This window comes from Halictus rubicundus, chromosome 1 (genome assembly GCF_050948215.1).
Source record: "Halictus rubicundus isolate RS-2024b chromosome 1, iyHalRubi1_principal, whole genome shotgun sequence".
NCBI lineage: Eukaryota > Metazoa > Arthropoda > Insecta > Hymenoptera > Halictidae > Halictus > Halictus rubicundus.
The window spans coordinates 21569668-21594454 of record NC_135149.1 but is presented as its reverse complement, the minus strand read 5'-3'; the positions used below and the strand labels follow the sequence as shown (position 1 = coordinate 21594454).

Genomic DNA, 24787 nt, shown 5'->3' with positions numbered 1-24787 from the left:
GTTTGTTAATTAGGCGGCGTGCTCAGCTTGAAAATGTGAACGCGGAAACGACGCCTATTTGGACGCATGTCTGCGTCATTTCTTTGACGCATGGAGCCTTTTCGGCTATCCGCATAATTCGTGGTGTGCGGACGGGGCTAAATCGCTACAGGATTTGTAGAAGTGGCGATAGCCTCAAAATTCGAAGGAACGCTAATGAACTCCCCGCGGCCGAACTTTACTTTCCATCAGAAAATTAATTACCGACGGCGATGCGGCTGGAAAACGATTTTCCCACGGCGAGCTGAAATTTCCGCGCGTAAATCGCTCGTTTAATGAACAATACTTAGCATAATTAGATCCGACGGTAGTTAACGCGCAGGAAGTACAAGGCATCGTCGTCGTCGTCTTCTCGTTGCGGCCCCGCGAAGTACAGAAAATTGTTCTACACTCCCCCGCGCCATTAAACGGAAATAACAAATTTTAATTAAATCTACCGATGCGAGCCGAGAGTCGTTTCCAATTTATTCCGTTTCCATTTTCCGATTGCCGGGGAGGGTTTTTTTGAAAAATTCCCGGACAGCGGTCGATGACTGTGAAAAATGGGACGAAAACAAGAATTATTTTAGAAAATTGTTATATAATTTATCTACGAAGATTAACAGCTGTATTCGTATCTGTTATTCGCGAATAAATTAAATTGTCAAGTCGCGTTGATTTTTGTCTAATTTTTTAGAAAAATAGACCATCGTACGTCGCTATGACGGACCGCGCATCGATATAATGTTGTAGCACGGTATCGATAGACGACGGCCGATCGATTACTGTTTAATGCCTTCGTAGACGGTTAAATAATTGCTCCATCGACACCTTCGAAACTCGTCGCGCACGAGCTCCGCTAATTTTTCTCTAATCGAAAGTCGATACGATTAATGGCCGGCGTTCTGTTGCGGTCATTTCCAATTACGCGGATCAATTAAACCGGCCCATTAGTTGACGAAATTGTCGCGAACCGGAAGCGCGGGCAATTAGATCGACCGACGCTTCAACCATACGCCAATAGAATATTTCCTTGCGTCACGGAGTTGTAAAAAATCGACCTGGAAAGCAAAATTTCGGGCAATTTTACGAACTGCGTCGAACGCGTCGACGCCGAGAACAATTCCACGATGGAACGACCTTTCCCTCCACCGGAAACAATTCTCCATTTAATGACGGGTCTTTTAATATCTATTTTGCAAGCTTTTATGAATAACAATGCCTGTGAACCGGGAAAAGGTCGTTGTTTTAGGTCGTATTTTAATTCCTCGTTAACTGTTTAAATGAATACGGATGAAAAAAAATATGTATTATGTATTATGACTATGTTGAGCTGCTGTGTTGAAGTATAGTTATACTTTCCCGAGAATAAGCATTTCTAATTGATAGAGTCGTACGAAAACAATAAAACATCAATATCCACGCAAAAGGCAATTAACGAATAAAATCGAGCAAACCATTCGATGATTCCAGTAATAGTTGCTCTCCATCCTAAAACAAATATTCCCGGTAACTGTGATCACTCTGCCCGCAGTTTTCGCATTACTCGTGCACTTTTCAAACCTTTAAAAACCCGCCTCGATTTTAAAATCTGATATTTCAATTTCCGGCGTAACAGAGCCATTATGCAACAACAAAAATAGCACGACGGTATAGAGAACGGCTTTCGCGACATCCAGCGTCGGCATCGGGGGAAACAAAAGAGTGTTTCCCAGACGAAATTGGAGTCTTTTCCCGGGTCCATTGATAAAGCATGGGGGCGTCAGAGACTGATAAAATTATGGGGTATTATTAATCGCGTGGGCGTTTTATTATGGAGCTTTTGATCCGGTCGGGTGTGGCGTTCTCCTTTATCACGGAGCCGTAACGCGGCTGTCCGGCAATCTCGTTCGCAGACCGTCGCGCCCCATAGCTTCATCCCGTTTCCCGTTTTCACCCGGAGCACCTCTGGGAAATATATTTCGCGGCTTCGCACCCGTGTACTCGGCGTATTGTCTCTCGTGACCTACTCGTATTTTCGGTCCCGATACGATCCACGCCCGGTAACGATCTTCCGAACGACTTTAATTGCAACATTCTGCGCCGGTAATTGCCACGATGCGACCAAAGACACGCCCCGCTATAGCTACGCTGCGATAGAAACCCGTGCTATCGAGCTTCCTGCCAAACTCGCCGAGCTTCCCGGCGCAGAACATTTCAAGGAACAAGAAAACTTTCGCTTTCGCTGCACTTCTTTTCTCGCGAATTATCGCAACGAGCTCTATTACGTTGTCGAGTAAATTCATTTTTCCGACTGCGTTCCGATAAACGGTGGCCGATTCTGATAGATTATGATGTGTCGAATGAGACGCACCAAGCCGTTTTTCGATATCAGCTTCAGTTTTTGAGAAATTGTTTTTTTTTTTGAGATAAAGACAGATTTTTCAAGTTTGGAAATTTTTTGTGCTCTAATCGTTCAACTTTCAGAATTTTTTCCGCTTAAATCGTGAAAGCTACATGAATGATTTTTGCATAGAACGATTCCTCAGAGTCTCCCAAATTCAATGGTATTTATTTTTACAACCTCATGAAGATTTAAATATGTTTTAAAAAATGTTTAAAAAGACACCCGAATGATCTTCGACGCGAATTTAAAGAAAGCCTCGAATTTTCAGCTTTGAGAATTTTCTGTGCCTCAAACACAGAAGCTATTCGAATGATTTATAGGCAGAATGATCCTGTGAGCTCTCCCGAATGCAACGATCTATTTATTAATAACATTGCATGGTTGATGTTCAGCGCATCAAAATCTATGGGAGTCGTCTGCAGGTTAGACACACAAAATTGGCGTTGAACCATGTTATTAACCGAGTTTATTTTTGGAGATCGCCAGTTTGAGTTTCCCAGCAACTAGAATGCATTAACAAACTCTAAGAAAGTTTCTCGGAGAACTTTATTTTCTTGTTAACTTGGTCACCATGATGCACAGTCTCTCGCGGCGTCACGATGGGAAAAGTTTCGAGTCGCACCATTGATGATCGCCGTAGTTCACTCGGGCTGCTTTAATTATTCGCTGGTGCATTGTAGACCTTACGTTGACCCTACAGGGAGAATTACAGAAGTTATTGATCTGCAATTGAGAGAAGAAAATCGTTTTTACAGGCTGTAAAAAGCTTCGAATATTAAAAAAAAAAGATGGGCACAAACGATGTTTTCGAGAATAGTTTGGGAACGTGAAGATTTTGAATACAATACATATATTATGCGTATGTTATGAATTTCTATCGATCCAAAATTAGATAATTTATCCATTCGAGAAAATATAGGCTCTTCTTACGGGAACTTTGAGTAAGAGAGAATTTCTCATCACTGGAGCTGTAAAATAAGTCATAGCGTGAGAGATTACTTACTAATAACCCTTGCACACGACTCAAAAAATAATTACACGATTATTATTACATTTGACAGTATCTAGATTTATAAATATGGGCGAATTTATGCCAAAGGAACGCGCCAGAATTAATTAACAATTTTCCCAACAGTACGCAACTACGAGGGTCGAGCTTTTCGCGGATTTTGCAAAGCTCGCACGATTTTTTCGATCGCGAAACTTCGCCTCTGAATTTCCCAACATTCGTCAGCTTTCGAAAAAGTTCCACGAAATTTCCCCGACGTATTAAAAAACCGGGGGGGGGGGAGACAAGCTTTTCATGGGTATTACGGGCGAAGCACGCAGGAGATGCATCACGCCACAGCGGAAAATGAAATTGTAACGAGCTGCAACAGCCTGCGTGAGAACAAACCACGCTCCCCACCCCCCGAGCCCATGAATGTTTCATTAACATATCACGGGGAACATTTTCGAGCTTTATTCGAGCGGTTTACTGGCTTCGTGGAAACGTATATTTACATGGAACGCGTATTCTCTCTCTCTCTCTCTCTCTCTCTCTCTCTCTCTCTCTCCGCATTCGGTACACGCAGCTCGCGTTAAGGAAATTCCCTGCAGCCAGACGAGAGAATTCGAGCTTCGTTGATAAGGGTTCATTATGTTCTCAATACAGTGAACAAACAACGGAAAATCATTTCCTGGGAAATTGAGACTCGCGTCAATTTGCATGGTCGACTAATTACTAGCTTTGTGATCCGTTTTTCCTAATTAGGACGCGATGGCCTCTTTGGCTTATTCGATCCTCCATTGTCCGTTTAATTGGCACACATTGTTTCGTTAGAGGAAAGTCATTTTTAGGGAAAAAATTTAGTTAACGAAACTCTCGGAATCTTACAGTTATTTTCTCTTTCTCTTTCTTCCGAAAACTCGAATCAGATTCGTTTTCCTTGCTACTTACGATTATTAGCGTGCCAAAGTGATGATGATTTATACAATAGAAAATTAGACATACTTTAACCCTTCCGTTAGAAGATTAAGTATCAGTGTTCTAGTAAAATCTTCTTTTTGTATTACACCTTTCGTATTAAAAAAATGCAGCAATAGAGCTATTCTCTTTTTTTGAACAGTATATTGATCGTTATAAAAATGTTGAAGGGTCATTTTACCTTTCAAGATTCATTTTCAAGAATACAATGAATCGTTGCAGTGAATAAATTGTCTTGAGCCTGAACTAAAGTGAACTGGACGATACTAAAACATTCATTTGTATACAGTGAATTCTCGATATATGTCAACAACACGGGTCTTGCCAGCGTCGTATATCGTCCAGGAGACATACCCGAGCCGTGTTATGTTTACACTCTTCGGCGTCCGAGCTTCGTGAACCCTCACCAGGTATACCCCGCGGCAGTGGGGATAATTCCGCGACGTTTATCATGCAGGCCTTGGCGACATATATAGAGAAATCACTGTACAGGGTCCATTTTCTTGTATTTGTATTATTCTTATGCTAGTTTCCTGCACATGCGAATGATTCCACAAAAGCGACCATTTACATAAAAATGAATGTACTATATCAAGAGTCCAAGGTCCACAAGATAAAACAATTGGCAGTGAAGCTCTGAGAAAGAGATCACCAACGGTTCCCAGCGAGTAATCGCTTCTTCGTTCGTCTTTGATCCTAATCGTCACGTATACGCACTCGCGAAATGCCATTGTTCCTCGCGCAAATTAATTCTTCATCGAACAATAGAACGGTTTCTTCGGCGAGTTTCACTGCCAGTGAATGGAACGGCAGGAAAATCCAGCCGTTTCGTGCGGATAACTATTAACACACGTTTCTCCGTGAAAAATCGAGGGAACGCGGGTGGTTGCCACGTGTGCAGTCCCTCGAATCAGGATTTATGGTGTCCCATCTACCTGGCACTCCGCACGAAGTGCAGGAATCACGGCAACTGGCCTCGCCGACTCCCATTTTCCTTTCGAACGAAAGTTACCTGGAAAAGTTGTCTGGCATACCTGCGCAAGCCTCGTGGGGGAATAATGGACGCATTCACGGAGGCTGCCGGCGCTATTGTGCAATAAAAAGTAATAGTGTCTGCAGTGGGCAGAGCCTGGGCGGTTAGGTGACTTTGCGACACGAATATTTCAGTCTTGGATTAAAACTCCTTCGCTGCAATTCGATGCATTTTATTGCACAAACTTTGGTCGCATTCTAACAAATTGCATGGAAATAATTTCCTTCAAAATTGCGTCTCGGGAATTATGTAAAAAAATATATATATTTTTCCTGAATTTTTCTGTACATTCGTAGAGCCAGTAATGGGGTTTGTTTAGAATGATGCATATCTTTTCTTGAATTTTTCTGTGTATTTATACGTATAGTATAGTTACAGTTACACTATGTTCATGATTTTTAGCCACTTATTTTAATGGTGGAGTTTGCTGAGAAAATTTCCGTCCTCTACAAAACTCGTTGACCTTTTTGAAAATCGCATGTATTCTTACGTTCCTTTGTTATCCTTCTCGGAAGCTTGTTTTACCTTTGCGGATTTAGGAGAGATCGTAGATCGCACAAAGTGTTAGAAAAGTAATTCTCTTTGAGTGTCGAAAATTTGCTAGAAGGTCTGAATTATTTTTCAAGGTTTTTTTTCGGGTTCAGGTAATTGTTGAAAGATATTGATGATTCACGATGCAGTTTGCAACCGAATGGCCCAGGAATATTGTTGAGGCATTCCTCCGGGTTGGTTAATTGCCAGAGTCGTCGGTAACGTTAATGACGACAAGGTCGTCGTGTAAATTGACGCTGCCAATGGCCGTCCAGTGACCCGATAATCCGAAATAGCGAAGGTGACCGAGCCCACCAATACGGGAAACATATGTCCAATCAGCCGCCAGCAAACGTTAGAAAGCTCTGTGCAAATATTGACGCTGGAAATATTGTTTCCGCAGACGAGTGCACTTTTTCCCGGGAAAAAATTGGATCGACGCCTCCCCCCTCCCGCCGACCCTTCCTTATTGGTTATCCGACGTAATAATAACGACAGCTATCCGTGAAATTAGTGGTAAACAAAAAAAAAAGAAGAATAGCGCGGATGAACTTTAAGTCTGACCGGTATGTTGGGAAACAGCGGTTGCAGGGGGCAAATAAAATCAATATTAGCAGAAGTTTGTTGACAGAATGTGTACGGGATTAACAGTGCAGAAGCAGTGACAAACAACGTTGAATTCCAGTTCGAAACTATTGTTTGGAATCTGATTAAACATCAGTACGGTAAGCATCGCTAAGGGATTTATGTAAAATGAATTGTGGTATTTGAAAAATGAATATTTATTTATCAATTTGGGGGTTGTTAATTGGGAAGAAGGAGAAAAATCTAGCGATGGGATTAAACAAAAATTAGATTTGAAAATTATTTCTGCTGTTGTTGATAAGCTCCAAGGAATGGAGTCATGATTACTGCAGCCCTTAATCTTCTGATTGCAGTTTTTATTTCTGTAATCTTCTAATTGTTTTATCACATTCGACTCCATCGCTACACCGGATGAAATTTAATTATTTACGAACGTATGAATTATGTTCATTAAATATTTATTGATTGAGTTAATTTTAATTAATTGCACACTCGTCGAGCTTTTGATTCACACTTCTATTACACGTGTGGTAAATTATTTTGCTGGACGATATATCTTTCTCTGTGTTCGTGATACAATAAAGCAGTAGTTAAATTTATGTGCTCATTTGCACATGTTTCAATTATAGCAGTTATGTATTAGTCGAGGAATTAATTTGAATAACTCACACATTTATCATTCATGTTTTTCATTCATATACACACTCGCGTAAATTTATCTTATTGGGCATTGTATACTTCTTGCTATTTCGGAAATATTCTCGCTTTCGGGTTCATTTCTACAAGCCTTAATTACGTTAATTGCACATATATCGATCGAGATCATTTTAATTAATTATACACTCATCAATCTAGTTTTCGGGAGGCATAATGTTATAATTATTAGAATACGTATTAATTACATTAGTAATGCATATACTAATCAATATTGACACGTGCAAAATTATTGTATTAGTCATTGCGTTTAACTAGTCTCACGATACAAAAGGAATCTATTGCAAGCTAGAATGACAACGCAATTTGCAAACGTATTAATTACACTGATAGTACATAAATTGGGCGATATAATTACCCATAATTATACAGTGATCGGGAAAGTTTCTTATTCAGGTATTCGGATGGGTAATTATTGCGTATCAGTCATTGTGTTTGATTGGGTTCGTGATACATTTTAACCTATTACTAACCAGAATGACAACACAAGTCAGTATAATTATACACAAGTCAGTCGACGTCATTTCAATTAATTATATACAAATCGATAAAATGATTCACTCAAATATACCTACGGATAATTATTTTATTGGTCATTCTGTTTCTTTGAGTTTGCGATACACTCGCGTCTATCGCCAGCCAAAATGAAAACATTACATTAACCTTGAATTCAAAATAAACTAGTCGAGATAATTTCACGCAGGTATTCTCACGAATGATTATTTTATTACTCACTGTACAACTATACTTGCAATTGATCTCATCACTAGCTAGAACAGCGATATTAGTTATATTATCATTGAGCAAATTGGTCCAGATAATGGCACTCAATTTCACAAAGATCGATCAAAGTTTCCACGCAGTTATTCTCTCAGATAATCATCTAATGGCTCACTGTACTTGCTTATGCTCGCACTACTATTGAACCCATCACTAGCTGAAAAGTAAACACTAATTACACATTAACACTGAAAAATTGGTCCAGATAATGGCACTCAATTTCATAGAGATCGATCAAAGTTTCCACGCAGTTATTCTCTCACATAATCATCTAATGGCTCACTGTACTTGCTTATGCTCGCACTACTATCGAACCCATCACTAGCTGAAAAGTAAACACTAATTACACATTAACACTGAACAAATTAGTCCAGATAATGGCACTCAATTTCACAGAGATCGATCAAAGTTTCCACGCAGGTATTCTCAGATAATCATCTAATTACCCACTGTACTTGTTTGTGCTCGCACTACTATTGAACCCATCACTAGCTGGAAAGTAAACACTAATTACACATTAACACTGAAAAAATTGGTACAGATAATGGCACTCAATTTCACAGAGATCGATCAAAGTTTCCACGCAGGTATTCTCTCAGATAATCATCTAATGGCTCACTGTACTTGCTTATGCTCGCAGTACTATTGAATCCAACACTAGCTGAAAAGTAAACACTAATTACACATTAACACTGAAAAATTGGTCCAGATAATGGCACTCAATTTCACAGAGATCGATCAAAGTTTCCACGCAGGTATTCTCTCAGATAATCATCTAATGGCTGACTGTACTTGCTTATGCTCGCACTATTATGTAACCCATCACTAGCTGGAAAGTAAATACTAATTACACATTAACACTGAAAAATTGGTACAGATAATGGCACTCAATTTCACAGAGATCGATCAAAGTTTCCACGCAGTTATTCTCTCAGATAATCATCTAATGGCTCACTGTACTTGCTTATGCTCGCAGTACTATTGAACCCATCACTACCTGAAAAGTAAACACTAATTACACATTAACACTGAAAAATTGGTACAGATAATGGCACTCAATTTCACAGAGATCGATCAAAGTTTCCACGCAGGTATTCTCTCAGATAATCATCTAATTACCCACTGTACTTGTTTGTGCTCGCGCCACGATCGAGCCTGTCGCTAGTCGGAATGACGGGGGCGTCCGCATGGTGGGGGTAGACGGCAGCTGTTTGTTCGGCAGCACGGCGGAAGGGTCGCGTTCCATGTGTACCCGCCAGCAATGCCACATCGTTGTCGCCGCTCTCCTCGCAAAAATCGCGTTTCCAAAGTGAAATCGTCCGCAAGACAATCCGTGAAAAATGTGACACCCGTGTCCCATCGCCCAGCACCATTCCAAGTGAAAAGTTCGTGACAAATGTGCGTAAAACAAGAGTACCAACGGTAAGACCGTACAGCGGCGACTCGACGACGAGTGGACCGACGGACATGGAGCGTTTCGAGGGAAACAGTGTCGATCGACGTGACAGGAATCGGTTTTGTGTACGAAACACGTTCCTCGACGGCTCGTAAAAGCCTCGTCGTCCTCGCAAACGACCGGATACGAGAAAAGTGCGTGGAAAGTGACAGGTTAAGTTTCGAACAGGGGACGCTTGCCTCCAAACAACACTCCTCGGTCGGTAACGCATAGAAATCGATAGTTTGCTCGGTGGATGTAGTCACTTTTCCCGCGAATTTTATCTTTCCATATTATTCTCTATCTAAACAAATTCACAGAGTTATTGTTTAACACTTTCGAGTAATAAATTGTTGATTTTCTATTGGGACTCGAGTAGTTTGTCCGACAACTCGCAGGTCGCCATTTAAAAATTCGATGAACCGGGTGTTGTTCCACCTGTTAGGGTGGTTTTTCTCGCGGAATTATTCCGTATGCGAATCAGCCGTGTAAATGTTCGTTTGGACAACCGTTTCGTTTGACAGTTGACAAATGTCACGGATGAAGCACTCGTAACAGGTAATTCGAAAACGACATCGTCCCTTATCGGCGACTCTTTTTCGGGGACAGCTATTTTTACCGTGACACCTGTTCCCACGATGGAAATCTGATTTGACTCGATGTACAGACCGCGAGTATCGATTCGGGGTTTATTCGGTTCGCGGGCAAACGCGGGTTTTATGCACGTGGCGACGAAAAATTGCACGTTTCCTCTGACAGATATTTTCCTGGAATTTCCAAAGTTTACTAATAACATTAATCCTGGAAGTATAAATGCTAGCATATCGATGACGTTGGGCTCGTGTATCTGTACTTTAAAGTCGTATACATATAACTTGGTCAGCCCCACTTAAAAGAAATAATTGTAATTTGCATATAACTTATAATTTGCACAGAATTTATACTCTGTGTGTATACAGTGACTCCAACTAATATTCGGACGCTCTTAAAAATCGCATAACTTTGTCAATATTGCTCTATACTACTTGAATTTTTTTGAGAAGTTAGAACAATTGGATCACAACGTAACGCGAGAAAAATGTTTGATTAAAATTGCAATTGGTCGAAATTACAGAGAAAGTACTAAAAGTTGTATTTTGCAACTTTTTTATGCGGGCTTATATTAAAAATTTTAAAAGTACGTTTTGTACATCTGTATCAACTATACATATTCTGAATATTTCATCTAAATTTTAACGATGAAAACTTAAGGGCGAAAGTCGCAGAATTTTGGCCTTCTCAGGGAATGTCGCCTTTATGTCATCATTTTGGAACATCTGCAGCTCATTGCAACGTTCACCGATTTTGATGAAATTCTCAGAATATGTATAATTCATACAGATCTACAAATCGTACTTTCTAAATTTTCGATGTAAGTCCACATAAAAAAGTTGCAAAATAGAACTGTTAGTATTTTCTCTGCAATTTCGATCAATTGCAATTTTTGTAAAAAAATTTTTTCACTTTATGTAGCAAACCAATTGTGCTAACTTCTTAAAAAAAAATACAAGTCGTATGGTCCAATATTAACAGTTATACGATTTTTAAAAGCGTACGAATATTATTGTGAGTCACTGTATATATAATTCATGGTTTGTAAACTTATAACTAGACTGCGGATTTTATGCACTTATGGTAAGAATGTGCAAGAGGAACAAAGTTCAGTAAAATCGTTAGACACATTTAATATTAATGTTTACTCTGTTAAAGCACTCAAGATCCTACACTTTTAGAAAATTCTCTTCTCCTTAAATTTGCATTCTGTAGCCAAATAAATTGTAGTAAATTCCACAGAATTTTTAGAAGGATCGTGGAATTTTGTAGTTGGGGGAAACGGGGTACCATTGCACGGTTAAAATAGTCAAAAAATTATTGGAGCAACTTCGAGCATCATGCCCGAACGATACTACGCGTCCGATCTATAGTAAATCGAGGATCACCGTGGGAAGACAGCCATAAAGTCACGGCAAAGATCGCTGTCGCCAGACAAGAGAGCAGGTCTTTCTCCTTCTTGGAAAACACGATGAGCCACTATCTCGGCTTCTACGGTCGACTTGCTCTCGATGGTATTCGAACGGTAGTGAACGGACGCACGTGCGTCCTTGCGAGGTAAACCGCCATGCATGGAAGCTTGCATAACCATAAGTAGATCCTTCATGGACGCTTTCTTGCGTGTTTCAGTAATTTTCTTTCGCCAGAAGTATTTCTCTGGTTTCGCACGATACATCACCTTCGCGCGGGATCTTCCAATCTCTGTTATGTCTCTAGAAATGATTTTAAACAATCTTAACCGTACGTATGCACGTTGTTTCGAAGTTCATCCTGGAAACGTTTCAAATTCCGTACAGTTTGGGAACCGGAAGAAGGCGTCAGTCGGCGTCAAAGAACCGGAAAGGAAGCAGATACTGCTGCTTATCGCAGACTGTCTTGATAAGGACGATGACTCAAAGGGTACATTGTAACGATCCTATTTACCTTGAACACGGTCGTTCTAAAGGAAATCGAAATCCTCCGACCAATTCTTGCTCCAATCATTGTGCCAACTTTTCCACAGGGCATAGGAGCTTCAAAAATCCCGAAATCCTGGCAAACCAGGCGCGCACAACAACGATTTCCACAACTTCCTCGTTTCGTTTCGTTTCGTTTCGTTTCGTTGGCTCACCATCGAACCTCGGTTCCGCACGATTTTTCCGCGATCGGTTCATTAACTGCGAGGCTCGGGGCTCGTTACGGCACACCGATACGTATTAACGATGTAGAACGGTAACCGTTGCCGCGGATGAAGCGGATCGTTGTTTATCGAAGGCATAACGGGGACGTGTCCCCGTGAAAGGGAGGTAAATATCGAGCGTGGACATTGGACGGGACAATTTAATTGCTATTTGTCTGAGTGGTTCGTTTGTAGCCACCCATCTCGTTCCATTAAAAACTATATTCCGCCGCCCCCCACCCAGAATCGATCGAGCTTTATCCAACGTAGAAATTCTTAAACGAGGATCGGTTTATCGGTTTCCGTATCTGTTCGGGGATGGTACGAGGCAGGATTTCCGCGTCGTTGCAAGCATAGATCCTCGTGGATCCTCGTCTGGCTGAACGTTTATTAGCAACGCCAGCGTTTCTTTCTCGTTACCGCTCGTGTCTCTCAACGGTGCGTGCCCCCCTTTTGCGCCAGTTATTACAATTTCAAAGCAACCTTTTCTCTCTCCGTCTCGTTGTTCCCTCTTTTCTTCCAATTGCATCGCGTGCACGTTCCAACCCGACAGATTTTTATTCGTCTTTCCTCGCGCCGCGCGCCGGAAGAAAACGCCGCGCGCAATTTTCTTTAATATAATCCACTTTCGTTAGTGCTTTCTTAATGGCCGACGCCGCCGCGAACTTCTACTCTGAACGGTCTGCCCGAGGAAACAGTAAAAGTTCTAATTTCATTCGTTCCTCCCGCCCCGACCGTGGAAAGTAATATCCGCGGATTGAGGAGGAGCAACCATCGGAACCCAAATCTTCCTTTCTATCGGCGCTTTCTATCGTCTGCGAGCATCTGTTTCCGAGATTATCGACCTCCGCTTTGAAAAACAGTGGGCGCCTCCGTGTTGCAATTTTTACACCGCTTTCCAATTAATTCGCCGGCTGGCCCCCCGTTGGAACAAGAAGCGACACTTTCAGAAGAGTTGAGAATCCATTGCAGTCCTTGATCCTTTATCCTTCATTTATCATTCTTTAAGACGATCCATTCTTTCGCAGTGTCTCTCCAAGAAGATCACCTTCGCCCGTAGCTTCTAAATCATTACAGTTGTTCCAGTTGGCGAATATTTATTTTTTCACCTCGGATTTCTTCTCGTTAAATTTTTACGACCAGATATAGACAGTCATTTTTATTCCACAAGAAGCACAAGATCGTCCACAAATTTTAACAGTACGCAACACGTACTTACGGCAGTACGAAATGTACACAAACTCGAAAAACGCTCGATTATTTCGAACCTGCGAACGGTTTAAATACTTCAATTAGGTTCGCCACCGATGCTAAAATTTTTTCGAACGACCGTGCAGCAAATAGCGGCAAACATTCCGAGTACGCTTTTCATTAGTGTTTAACTATTGTACACGTTGCGCAACGGGAGAACGGTGATTTCCGATTAGCGAACGAGCACAGGGTCAATTTTCCTTTTTCGAAAGAGGGGATCGAAACTTCGATCGTTAACTCGTTAGAAAATCCCGTAGCGAAATGGCGGCCGATACGATCGTCAGCAGTCGTGAGACAGTAATCGTGGAGTAGAATGGGGAAACGGAAGCATTGTTAGCGGTTATTAGCACAATGGGCGTTGAAACAGGACGCAGTGGGCCGCGATCGTGTTCAGCTCGTCCTTTTCTTTTCAGCTCGCTTTTGTTTCTCGTTCCCGATGCTCTTCGTCGCCTAGGATCGATGGATCCGCGGCAGAGATCCGAAAAGAATGAATATTTAGAGCTTCAACGCTCGACAGGCGGAAGGCCAGTGGTCTTTGCGTCCATTAAACGAGGACAGGAAGTTGCTCGATGGTTCTCCGATTACTGAAGTATTAATCCAGTCCTATTAGCAAGTTGTTCGGAACCGATTAGCAGCTATTAAGCCTTGATGGATTAATAAATTAAACCGCTGCCCTTTTCGGGGATGGAAAGCAGGAAGAGCCCTCGGGATTTCCAATTGGCAACCCTATCAATTACTAGTCGATCATTTGTTTGTGTATCTTGCGATGTAGGACTTTTCTGAATTGATTATAATGCGGGAAAATTTGATTTTGAGTTGGATCTATTGTTACATACTCGTCTAGGCCTAATTATCGGATCTAAAAATTAATAATCTATCCGTTACTTTAATCCCTTGTGGTTCAAGACTTTTGAGAATTTATTTTATTAGTAGAAAATTTTTTATTTGGTTCGATACTTCTAAAATTCGTCTGATCCGCCAATGCAGTTAGAGGGTCACAAGACAAATCAGGCTGTTTATTTACCGGAGCTTTAATTATGCCATTATCATTCCGCAGACCCGTAATTACCTCGTTAACTTCTAACGAACTCCAATCTGTAACCGCGAGAGGCGGTTTTATTCCTCTCGATCGATTCAAGTGCGTCGGGACACGCGTCTGCGTTTCTGTTCTGCTCCCCGTCGAAAGACACTTTCCTTTACTTTTAGTTTCACTGCTTAACCAGTGAAATGTTGTTTAACGTGTACGCACCGATTTTAATTAATTAATTTACGGCGACCGTAGTGGTACGTACTGCGTAATTTAATTTTTCTCGTTAGCGTTGTGTCTCGGCGATCAATGAATATTCCATTCAACTAGGAAAAGTATTATCGACCCTGACAAAGGTGCACGATTAAAATATAAATTAGAAAATACGCGTAGAAAATTATGGATCTGCTACTTCAATCGTGAACGCGGTCAAAATGATTTTGTCAAGCCTTCTTTTTTCTGCTTTCAACTTTCGTTCCAAGAACTTAAAAACGCTGTTGTACTGTTTACGATTTATTGAAACGATTGAGAATTTTTCAGACAATTTTTATTTTGCATAAAATTCTATTGACAAATAAAGATTTCAATGGCTGCCACGGTATCGTCAAAAACCTTCTAGGGAACATGCAAAAAAATGTCTAAACGGGTTATTTAAGATCCATCAGGATTCTCCAGACTATGTTCGCGCCGACTAATTCGCAGGACATTAATCAGCATTTTTAATTCAACCATCTGCCCGTCGCCGTTCCATCGTAAACGCCAGACTATCTAATCGTTGATGTATTTATAATATCGCTACACTCTCCGGTGTTTAACATGCACTCTTCCGGGCTCGTTTGTACAATTATCCTACGAGCATATCGTTTCGATTGGCTATCTATCTGCGTCGTTGGCACCGCGATAACGCCTCGATCATTAGACTTCACAGAATCAAGAGAGAGACCCCTATCAATCTCGAACAGATTTCCATTGTTAATAGGAATCAAGGAATCCTTTGTCGCCCTCCCTCTCAGAAAATCATTGTGTCGATAAGAAACGCTTCTCGGACCGTTTTGTACCACGTTTGGACTCTCTCGACCAATTTATCCCTTCTTCCGTGCTTTCTGTTGAATAACTAACTCCACGTTTTCCTCCATCGATTTTCTTCAAACTTTCGAATGGGGTCGCTGGATCCACCAGTGCTTTCTTCCTTTTAAAACCTCGCGGTTGCATATACGCGTTTCCGCTTCGTCCACTGCCGGAAGGGCTCGGGAAACGAGCTGCAATTGTCTCCATTTGTTTCCATGTATCCTCGGATTGAATTAGTGCACTCGGAGACTGTCAAGATTAATCCTTTCGGTTTTTAACGGTCGCTGAGGACGTGGAGCAGTAATGCAAGTTAAACCTATTTAAATTATGTGAGTTACCAAGTTAATGCATCGGTACATGCATTTCCTGTTTCATTTCGAGTTACAGAAAGTTTTGGTGCGTTAACTTCTTTATTTTTCATTGATTTAGGCTTGTAAATATTTTTGCAAGAGCTCGGAGCCCGCGTCAGTTTTGCGTTCTTTCAGTCTCTTGGCTTCTGGAATTTCTAAAACATTCGAGGATATTTCAAGTTGCAGAAATTTTTGGCGCGTTAACTTCTTTATTTTTCATTGATTTAGGCTTGTAAATATTTTTTCAGAGGCTCAGAGCCTCCATCAGTTTTGCGTTCTTTCTGTCTCTTGACTTCTGGAGTTTCTAAAACATTCGAGGATATTTCAAGTTGCAGAAATTTTTGGCGCGTTAACTTCTTTATTTTTCATTGATTTAAGCTTGTAAATGTATTTTCAAAGGTTCATAGCCCGCGTCAGTTCTTCGTCCTTTCTGACTTCTGCAGTTTCTAAAACATTCGAGGATATTTCAAGTTGCAGAAATTTTTGGCGCGTTAACTTCTTTATTTTTCATTGATTTAGGCATGTAAATATTTTTTCAAAGGCTCAGAGCCTCCATCAGTTTTGCGTTCTTTCTGTCTCTTGACTTCTGGAGTTTCTAAAACATTCGAGAATGTTTCGAGTTGCAGAAATGTTTGGTACGTTAACTTCTTTGTTTTTCATTGATTTAGGCTCGTAAATGTTTTTTCAAAGGCTCAGAGTCCGCGTCAGTTCTTCGTCCTTTCTGTCTTTTGACTTCTGGAATTTCGAAAACATTCGAGGATGTTTCTCCGGGTCGCGTTTCGGTTCTCGGTAGGTTCCTCTCGGTCGTAAATCCAAAATCTCGAATTTCCCATGTATTCCGGTTCACCGAAGTTCCAGTGCACCCTCGATTCGCTCGCCTAGAATAACAGCTCGCATTACGGTCGCAGTGCATCAAAGGGTCAGAGGCGTCTCAACACAGAAGACAAACATTGACCGGCTTCCAATTATCGTATCCGCTGTTGCAGTTCGAACATTGCAGCTCCACGCTGTTCCGGGAACCAAGAGAACAATCTTTGGTTCGATAGCTTCATCGCTCTGCTCTGGAGTCAGGACGCAGCGATTCAGAATCAATCCGAGCAACTCTTCCAAATGTCGAAACCATTAAAAACATCTAACATATAAATGCCGATGAATCGATCCTTGATCTCCTCGCGGCCGTTTACCTCGATCTTCCCGTGGATCCCGTCCGTCGATCTTGCGGGCCACGGACGCCAGCAATAAATTTCATTGGCCTAACAAATTGTCACGCTCGTCTCGAGGAGGAAGAGGCGACGTTCCAGGCCACTTCTTCGTAATGGGCAATTGTAGTCCGACTCGCTCGCCGCTAAGCAAATAACAAAATCGTTCCAGTACCCCGTGCGACGCGCACCGAACCGGACCCATTGTCTCCTCGCGATCCTCGTCTCGATCATCTCGATCACTGCCTGGATCATCGAGCGAAATTGGTCCACGTGCGTGCCCCGAGAAACGCGATCGCTTCCACTGAATCGTGGACGTGGAACTTTAATGGTGGCTCTCTTCTGGTGAATTATTGCACGGTTCCAACTGGTTTTGTTGGGGTGGAATTAGGGACCGGGAGAATTATGGTGGTGCTACGGGGGCTCGGGCCGCTCCGATTTAAATGGGACCCCCTCCTGCGAGCCTCGAAATCTCCATCCTTTATTGGATCCTGGAGATTTCTTCCTCTTCCACCGATGTTATTTTCTTCCAAAGATCCCCGTTCGAAAAACTTGCGAAATACTCAGTTGCATTGTTTGGTGCAGACTGAAGCTCCGCCCTCGTAGATTTTATTGATCTTAATTCAAAAAGCTTGCTGTGTTCGTAATATAGATAATATATTCTAGTTTCATGGATTTGATTTGATGACTACAGAAGATTTTCAATCAAGAAATTTATGGGAGTTTGCGGTTACTTTGCCTTGCGCAATCTCCAGAAGCTTCTTGTGTAAGTTTCGTCGTTTGCAATTAAGATTTTAATTCAGGAATCTTCAGCAACAGGCAGTTATATTTCCCTGCAGAGATTGAAACTCCTCTTTCCGTCTACTTCTCCGTTACAACATCTCAATTCAGTAATTTACAAAATTTTCAATTATATCATTTCGTTAAAATCTCCATTTCTTCCTCTGCGCACTGTATTTGAATTAATTAACTCTAGATGACTAAACTATCATGTATTAAAAACACGAATAGACTTTATTTAACAACAAAAATATTTTCTGTTCGTTTTTTTATTCAATCGTCATTTTTACGATTTACTAGCCATCCAGGATTAAGACTGCAACCTAAGAAATTCAAAATTTGCAACTGTATCGCCTAATAGGGACTCGTAGCCTCTTCCTGATAATTCGCCCGAGTCAAATAAAATTTGCATGTATGAGGTTTATGAAATTCATAATTATACCAGCTCGTTGATGCTTGCGCTCGCGTCTGGTGCGCGATTCGCACCGTTTACCCGCGATTTTCATTCATGAAAACGCAACAAGCTCCATGTATCTCAGATTGTTAAGCGGAGAGCCGAGATTGCTCGCGTCACTGTCTCTAACTGCGCCATAAAGAGGACTATCAAGTCCTGATGGTGCACGTAGGATATCGTTTTTAAGGTTTACGTCCCCCTATAAGACGACGCGGGAACGTTCATACGTCTCTGCTAACTGAGAAATATTTTTTCAAGGCCTCGATCGTTATTGTGCCTCAACAGGCGATGTAAAAGTTTACGTCATTCCGTTCCCAGACCGCTGTGCAACTGATAATTACCTATAAGACACTCGCCACGGTACCTAAGACGCTCGTCGTGTTTTCCAAACAAAGGGGGAAAGAACTATAGTCATTTGATCGTTGTATCTTGCCTGCAGAAGTGCTTATTTTTCAGCTCTGTCGAACCAAAGAAGCGGGGACGAGACTAAAGACTTTGCCAAAGACAATAATAATATATAATTGTACATAGAAAGACAGAGAATATTTTATAACATCTGTAAGAAGAAACCGAAGAGATAAAACAGGAGGCTTTTGGGACCAAGAATTTATAGGATATTCTACGTGAAAGTGTACTAAAGATTCGTGCAATTTTTGTAAACCTACGGGGATCGTAGAACTGTAGAAATTAATTCTAAGGACGATCGACTTACAAAGAGTAATGTAAAAATACATTTGGCAAAACTTAAAGATTTTTCTGGGAACTTGAAAATAACACAGTATTGGAGTATTTTGAATTTTCCACGAAGGATCGTCGAACTCTAGAAATTAATTCCAAGGAACAGTATAAAAATATATCTGAATCCTTTTATATCCGTGGACATTGACGTCCTAAAAGCGGTGTAAGAATAGATTTGTCGAGTCCTGTAAGATTTCCTTCGAATAGAAAGCTCAAGAAACATTTGCAGAAGCTGGAGAATAAATTCCGGATATATCGGCGGTAAAAATAGCGCAGAAAAAAGTCGAAGTGGGAAAGATAAATTCCGCGGATATCGGGATCGGATCTCGGGAATCGTCGCGATCGGAAGAAGGTCACTCCAGATGAAATTTCACAAATCCTCGTTGCCGAGCCCGAAGATGGAATTGCTCTCGAGGCGGTCGTCCAACGAGAGGATGTCGACCCTGAAAAGGTCGAGGTCCTTCCGGGCGTCGTTGAAGCTGATGTCGAAGCTGCGGGCGCACGCGAATCTGCGTCTGAACGCTGGTTTCGATTTGTCCCCGGCGAACTTGCGTGATCAGCGCGATCGGAAACATCCCGGCAAACTGTCCCTGGTCGAGGAGTCCTCGAGCCCTGCCCGGAATACGGAAAACAGGCCTGAGGATCCTCCTCGAGGCTTGAACGGGGTCCTCGAGAAAAAGGTTACAAGCGATTCGACGAACGAGAACGAGAACGAGCTGGAGTCGCAGAAAATCAGCAAGGAGCTGAAAAGCAAATTGTGCCTGACGGACAGGATAATGAGGAAGAACCGCAAGGACCCTGGAAAGATGTCGAAGCCCCCGAACAACCCTATGTCGCCTAAAGTGGCGCATATTTTTCGCTGGAAGAGCTGCGAGGAGACACGAAACTCGTCCTGTTACGAGAAGAAGGACATTTGTCATACTAACCGCGTGTCCTACGAGAATCCTACTTTCTGCTTAGACAGCTCTTTGGACTCATCCGTCTCCAGCTTTTTATTCGAGCCTACGAGCTTGGATCTTTGCAGCGAAAGTTATCACAAGGACGAATTCACAGAGCGTCCTCAGGATCCTGGATTGACTGTCCTGGTGGACTCCGGGAGGTCCTGCGAAGAACGTATTTATCGCAAAGAAAATAATTGTGATCGCCCTCTGATGGTAGGATCCAAAGTTAGAAGCCTCTCAGTGAACGATGTTGTTCTACAGGATGAGGGAGCTGTTAGTTTGGATTTGAATGTTGATAATTTCGATTCCCTGATAAGTACCAGTCAGGATTTGCCAGGGAAGTCCCCGGATGTAGTCAGGAAGGCAGTGTGCTCGTCCAGGTCCTGCAGGATCAGGACCGTGGATAATTTCACCAGCTTCTGGTCGAACGCTCGAGGAGGAAGCTTTCGCAACAAAGTCTCCGTGGGGAGGAAGAAGTCGATCAAGGATTCGAGAGAGTCCGTAGGACAAGATAGGATGCTCGTTAACAACACCTCCGGAACAAGTACGGACCAGGTTTTTAATCTGTCCCCGGACAATTTGGTTCTTGAGACAGGGACTCGGGGAGGGGATTGCGCAGGTCTTGGAAACTGTTATTGTATCGGTTTTGGTACTTGAAACGGTTATGGAGAATCTTTGTTCCGAAGTACTGTTATGGGGAACCGAAATTTCCAACTGGAGCAGATAACACTTGGAAATTCTGGTGCCTTGTAATCGTTATTCCGAATGGGGGTTGTTCGGAACTGGTTTAATCAGAACCTTTAGGTAACATTTTTGAATAGTTATTCTTTTCGAGAACCGTTTCGATACGTGGTTTTACTCCTCATTGTACTATGTTAGAATTTCTAACTTTATTCTTAAGCTATGAGCACACTGAAGCAACATCGAGCCGAATAAATTTTTATTTGGTAAAATAAGTCGCCCGATGTTGCTTCATAATGTAGATTTTCATTGATTGTAATTAACGTAAATCTTAAAGTTGTTGTTCTTCGTTACCTTCAGTCTGTTAGAAATTTTTATTGCGAAGATGTTCGATTTTTAACTTTCAGAATTTTTTCTGCTATGTATAATGTTTCGGTTTTCTCTGTACGCAGCGTTGAAACCTTTGAATTTTAATTGGAACGCTGAAAATTTCGAAATCCTTTGTGCCAGAATGTCCTTTCACACATAGGGAGAATGTAGGGAAAGACATTCCCCATTCACGTCATGATATAATTTATCTAGACCCAGTTCTGGCATTTTCCATGGAACAAATGAAGTGTCGTTTATGCGGAAAGTTGAAGCAAATAGCCAAGGTTTTTTAGTCGGGAGTATCTGCGATATATTTTTTTATTTAGACTCTACTATTATTGCGACGGAGTTATATATGCTTTTATTATTCCTGCTTTCTGTTTTCATTGGGCTTTTGCGTTTATTTATGGTAAGCGATAGCCCTTACGTAAAGGGACGCCTCCCTTCGCTCATCTTTATTCAGGTTCTGTTTATGTTTCCCGCAGAGTTGTACTCTTTGCAAGGGATGGAGTTCCTGGAGGGTTTCGGGAAGAAAAAGCAGCAACCGAATCAGCCGAATAGCGTATCGTCGGTGCACATCAATCCCCTGTCGGCACAGTCCCTCAACATCCATCTGCATGGTATTCTGTTTGTTTTTTTTTCACGTTTGTTTCATCATCACTTGATCTATTGTTTGTTTGATTCCCGCCGAAATTGGAAAAAAGCGCGACGAAAATTCCACCCGCATGTTTTCATTTTCATTTTTCAATTTTACACCTCGGCCGAATTCCTGTCGCGTTCCCACCAAATTCAAAGCTCACGGTTCAATCATACCCCTCAATTTGTTCTCGGTTTTGCCCCGACTCTTTCGACTTTCAAAAATAATTGCTTCGAAAGTTACAGATAGACGAGAGTAGATTCAGGTGAATCGCGTGTGGTGAGAATTAATTTATTGCTCTTTCTGTCCAAATGCAGCTCTCTTCGCAGCCGTGGAACATGGACACCTGGACAAAGCCCGGACCATTTTGGAATCCACGGACGTGGACGTGAACAGGTGAGGCGATTTAATAATTATTTGCTGTGTAAATGTTTTCTTTACCTCCTTGTTTGTACAGGTTGTCGAGAAAGTAGTTGTCATCTTTCTTTGGCTTCCAATGTTAAAATATTGTGAGGGATATGGAAACTGAGACGTCTGATCGCTTGGTCAGTGACCGATCAAGCATTCATTACTTGGTCACTGACTACTGGCACTAATTTACACTTCCAAGAGACTCTGAAGTCAGTGACCCACTGTTTTCTAAATTTCCAATAATCAGTGACCACTGTTCTTCAATTTCTTACAGTCAGTGATCCTTATTTCTCAAGTTCCTGCAGACAATAGCCATTGACTCTCAATTTCTCATGATCAGTGACCAGTAATCATGGTCAGTGACCATTAAACCACAATTTCATGTGGTCAGGGACCTACAACGATGATATAGTAGTAGTTCTAAGCGAGAATGGGTTATCAAATGATGATATAGTAACACATAGTCAATGTTGACAGAAGAAACTGATTCATTTAGAATCTTCGTTGTGCTTAACAATTTCATATACGGACCTTTGTAAACATCTGTCCAATAAAGGAAGAATCGTGCCTAGAACAGATGACCATTAATTTGTCGACTTCTTGTAGATCAGAATCGCACGATCAAAAGCCATGGCCGTAGGAAATGGCGTAACGAGTTAGAAAAAGTTATGCGACGTCACACGCTGATTTGGAACACGACGGAATGGCCGACAGTAGCACTCCACGTGGTCGCGATCTAGGTTAATTGCCGCTCGTAATTAATTTCCTCGGCTGTCCTAGAAAACAAGCTAATTAATCCACGATCGAACGACAGCAGTCAGGAGCGAAGATTCCTCTTGTGTTTCTCGGAGTCGATCAATTTCAAATTTTTTAACCAAAAATTTCTTCGCACGAAAGTTACAAAAAGCATTTTAGTTTCATCGATTTTATAAAATATCACCGTGTTAGTATCTAATTCATTGAATCAACAGTCGTTCATTTCATTTCCCAAATTCATTGTCGAGATGAAAATAAATTCTGAAATTCGATCATCACTTTTTTTGCAATATCAAACGATGAGAATTTACGGAAAACCGTGGTCCTACGGGTCAGTCTATAACATTTTTCATTCTGTGTTGAGCCTTACTGACTTCGCTGTTTCATTTGTGATAGTCGACGATTTCTCTCCACAAAAATAATCTACCCCTACACTATTTTACTTTTAAAATATCACTCGTACTTTATGCAAAAATGTAACACAAAACTCGGACGCGTCGGACTAGAAAAACTGCAACTATTTCGCGCGTAAAATAATGTCTCCGTGGTGTGATCATCTCACTCATCCGGCCAATACCCATTCATTTCCCTGTACCAGCGAAATGGGGCATAAAACTCGCATATATTTCCCTTCGACCGTTCTTCGTCGCTCGGTGGCCGAGTAAATCGACCAGACCAATTTCGATTTCATAAAATCCGACTCGCTAAATGCTTTACTAGGACGTCTACGTGGCCTCTATCTTTATGAAATGTTTTTCAGACTCTTCTCTCGCGTTTCTCGTATATATTCCCTTCTAAAAAGCTAACACTTAGAATTTAATTCCAAGATTTCAGATTAAAACGTACAAAGTATTATTCTTTCTAACGTTCTAAATATAAACAGTTAGGTTGCTATTATGGTACATACATTAGTTTATGACGTAACATTAAAAATAATCAAGTTTGGCATCTGAAACCCACGGAGTCTCTGAAACGTCATTTTAAGGCGAGAAGCTGATAACGTTATAAGGGTGCCTCTATCAAAGTTTTAACAGATTGTGTCGAAAATCTTCGACACGACTCTGACCCGGTGTAATGACGCAAGGAATTAATTACGATTCATCAGAACGTCGTCGTACGCGTTGAGTACGAGTTCAGTCCCCGTGTGCATCGCTGTAATCCTATCGATCGGTGACAGAAGGCACGTTGGATACCTAGCAATATTGCCGATGATAATTCGATTCCGTCGACCGGACGGACAGTCGTAGATATTCCGTCGAACGATCCCCAGCTTCGATTGGCGGCCGTAATTCGTTTACGCGTTAGGTTCCTTGTCGTCGAAAGAAGAATCGATTGATTTTCCATCCGCTGCTCTGGCTCCCGAGAGGAAAATCCAGGTTTTTAACGCCGCGGCGGTCAGGATTGAATCTCCTCTCTTTAGAAATGTGGAGGAAGCGATACCAAAGGCTAGTTCACTGTCATTCTTTCCTTTTTGCGATTGTACTTGAATTTGAGGACGAACGATCTTCCAGAGAAATTTAATTCGTCCTCGTTCTGATTGTTGAATTTTTTGATAAGAGTTCATCCATTCCTTCATTCATTAACCTATTCACTCTACTCTTTAAATTATTGAAATGTATCCTGTACAATTTTACCATAACCTGTATATAATTTTTATTGTACATGTAGAAATATGTACATTTGTCCAGTCATACTAAAAACTTTCTCGTAATCTCAATAATTGGAAGATATGAAGATTGGATCAATACTATAAGTGATGGAAATTGCAACAGGAAAGAGTAATAAATAGACTGCATTTCTTGCATTTGCAACAAATGAGACATAAATAGAAATATATTTTTTCTGTTAATAATTTCAATTATTCGAAAATAACATGACCATATTCCTAAAAATTCTACTGTTTTTTTCTTTACTGTTGTAGCTTCCAC

General features: G+C 41.4%; 1 protein-coding gene across 4 annotated transcripts in view; it reads left to right on the top strand.

Annotated features, from left to right (window-relative positions):
• The window catches only part of Wake (ankyrin repeat and fibronectin type III domain containing protein wide awake), a 183138-nt gene that overhangs the window by 143201 nt on the left and 15150 nt on the right, over positions 1-24787 (top strand). For 2 of the 4 annotated variants that reach the window (XR_013082804.1, XM_076793778.1), the window contains exons 1-3: positions 19136-20549; positions 21541-21675; positions 22010-22088. Coding sequence is in view for 3 of the 4 variants with exons in the window: in XM_076793778.1 (XP_076649893.1) it covers positions 19427-20549; positions 21541-21675; positions 22010-22088 (1337 nt within the window). In the remaining variant the exon portion in view is untranslated. Of the gene's footprint in view, positions 1-19135; positions 20550-21540; positions 21676-22009; positions 22089-24787 lie in introns of those variants that run through there. The other 2 variants (XM_076793801.1, XM_076793791.1) reach the window with 2 other exon arrangements.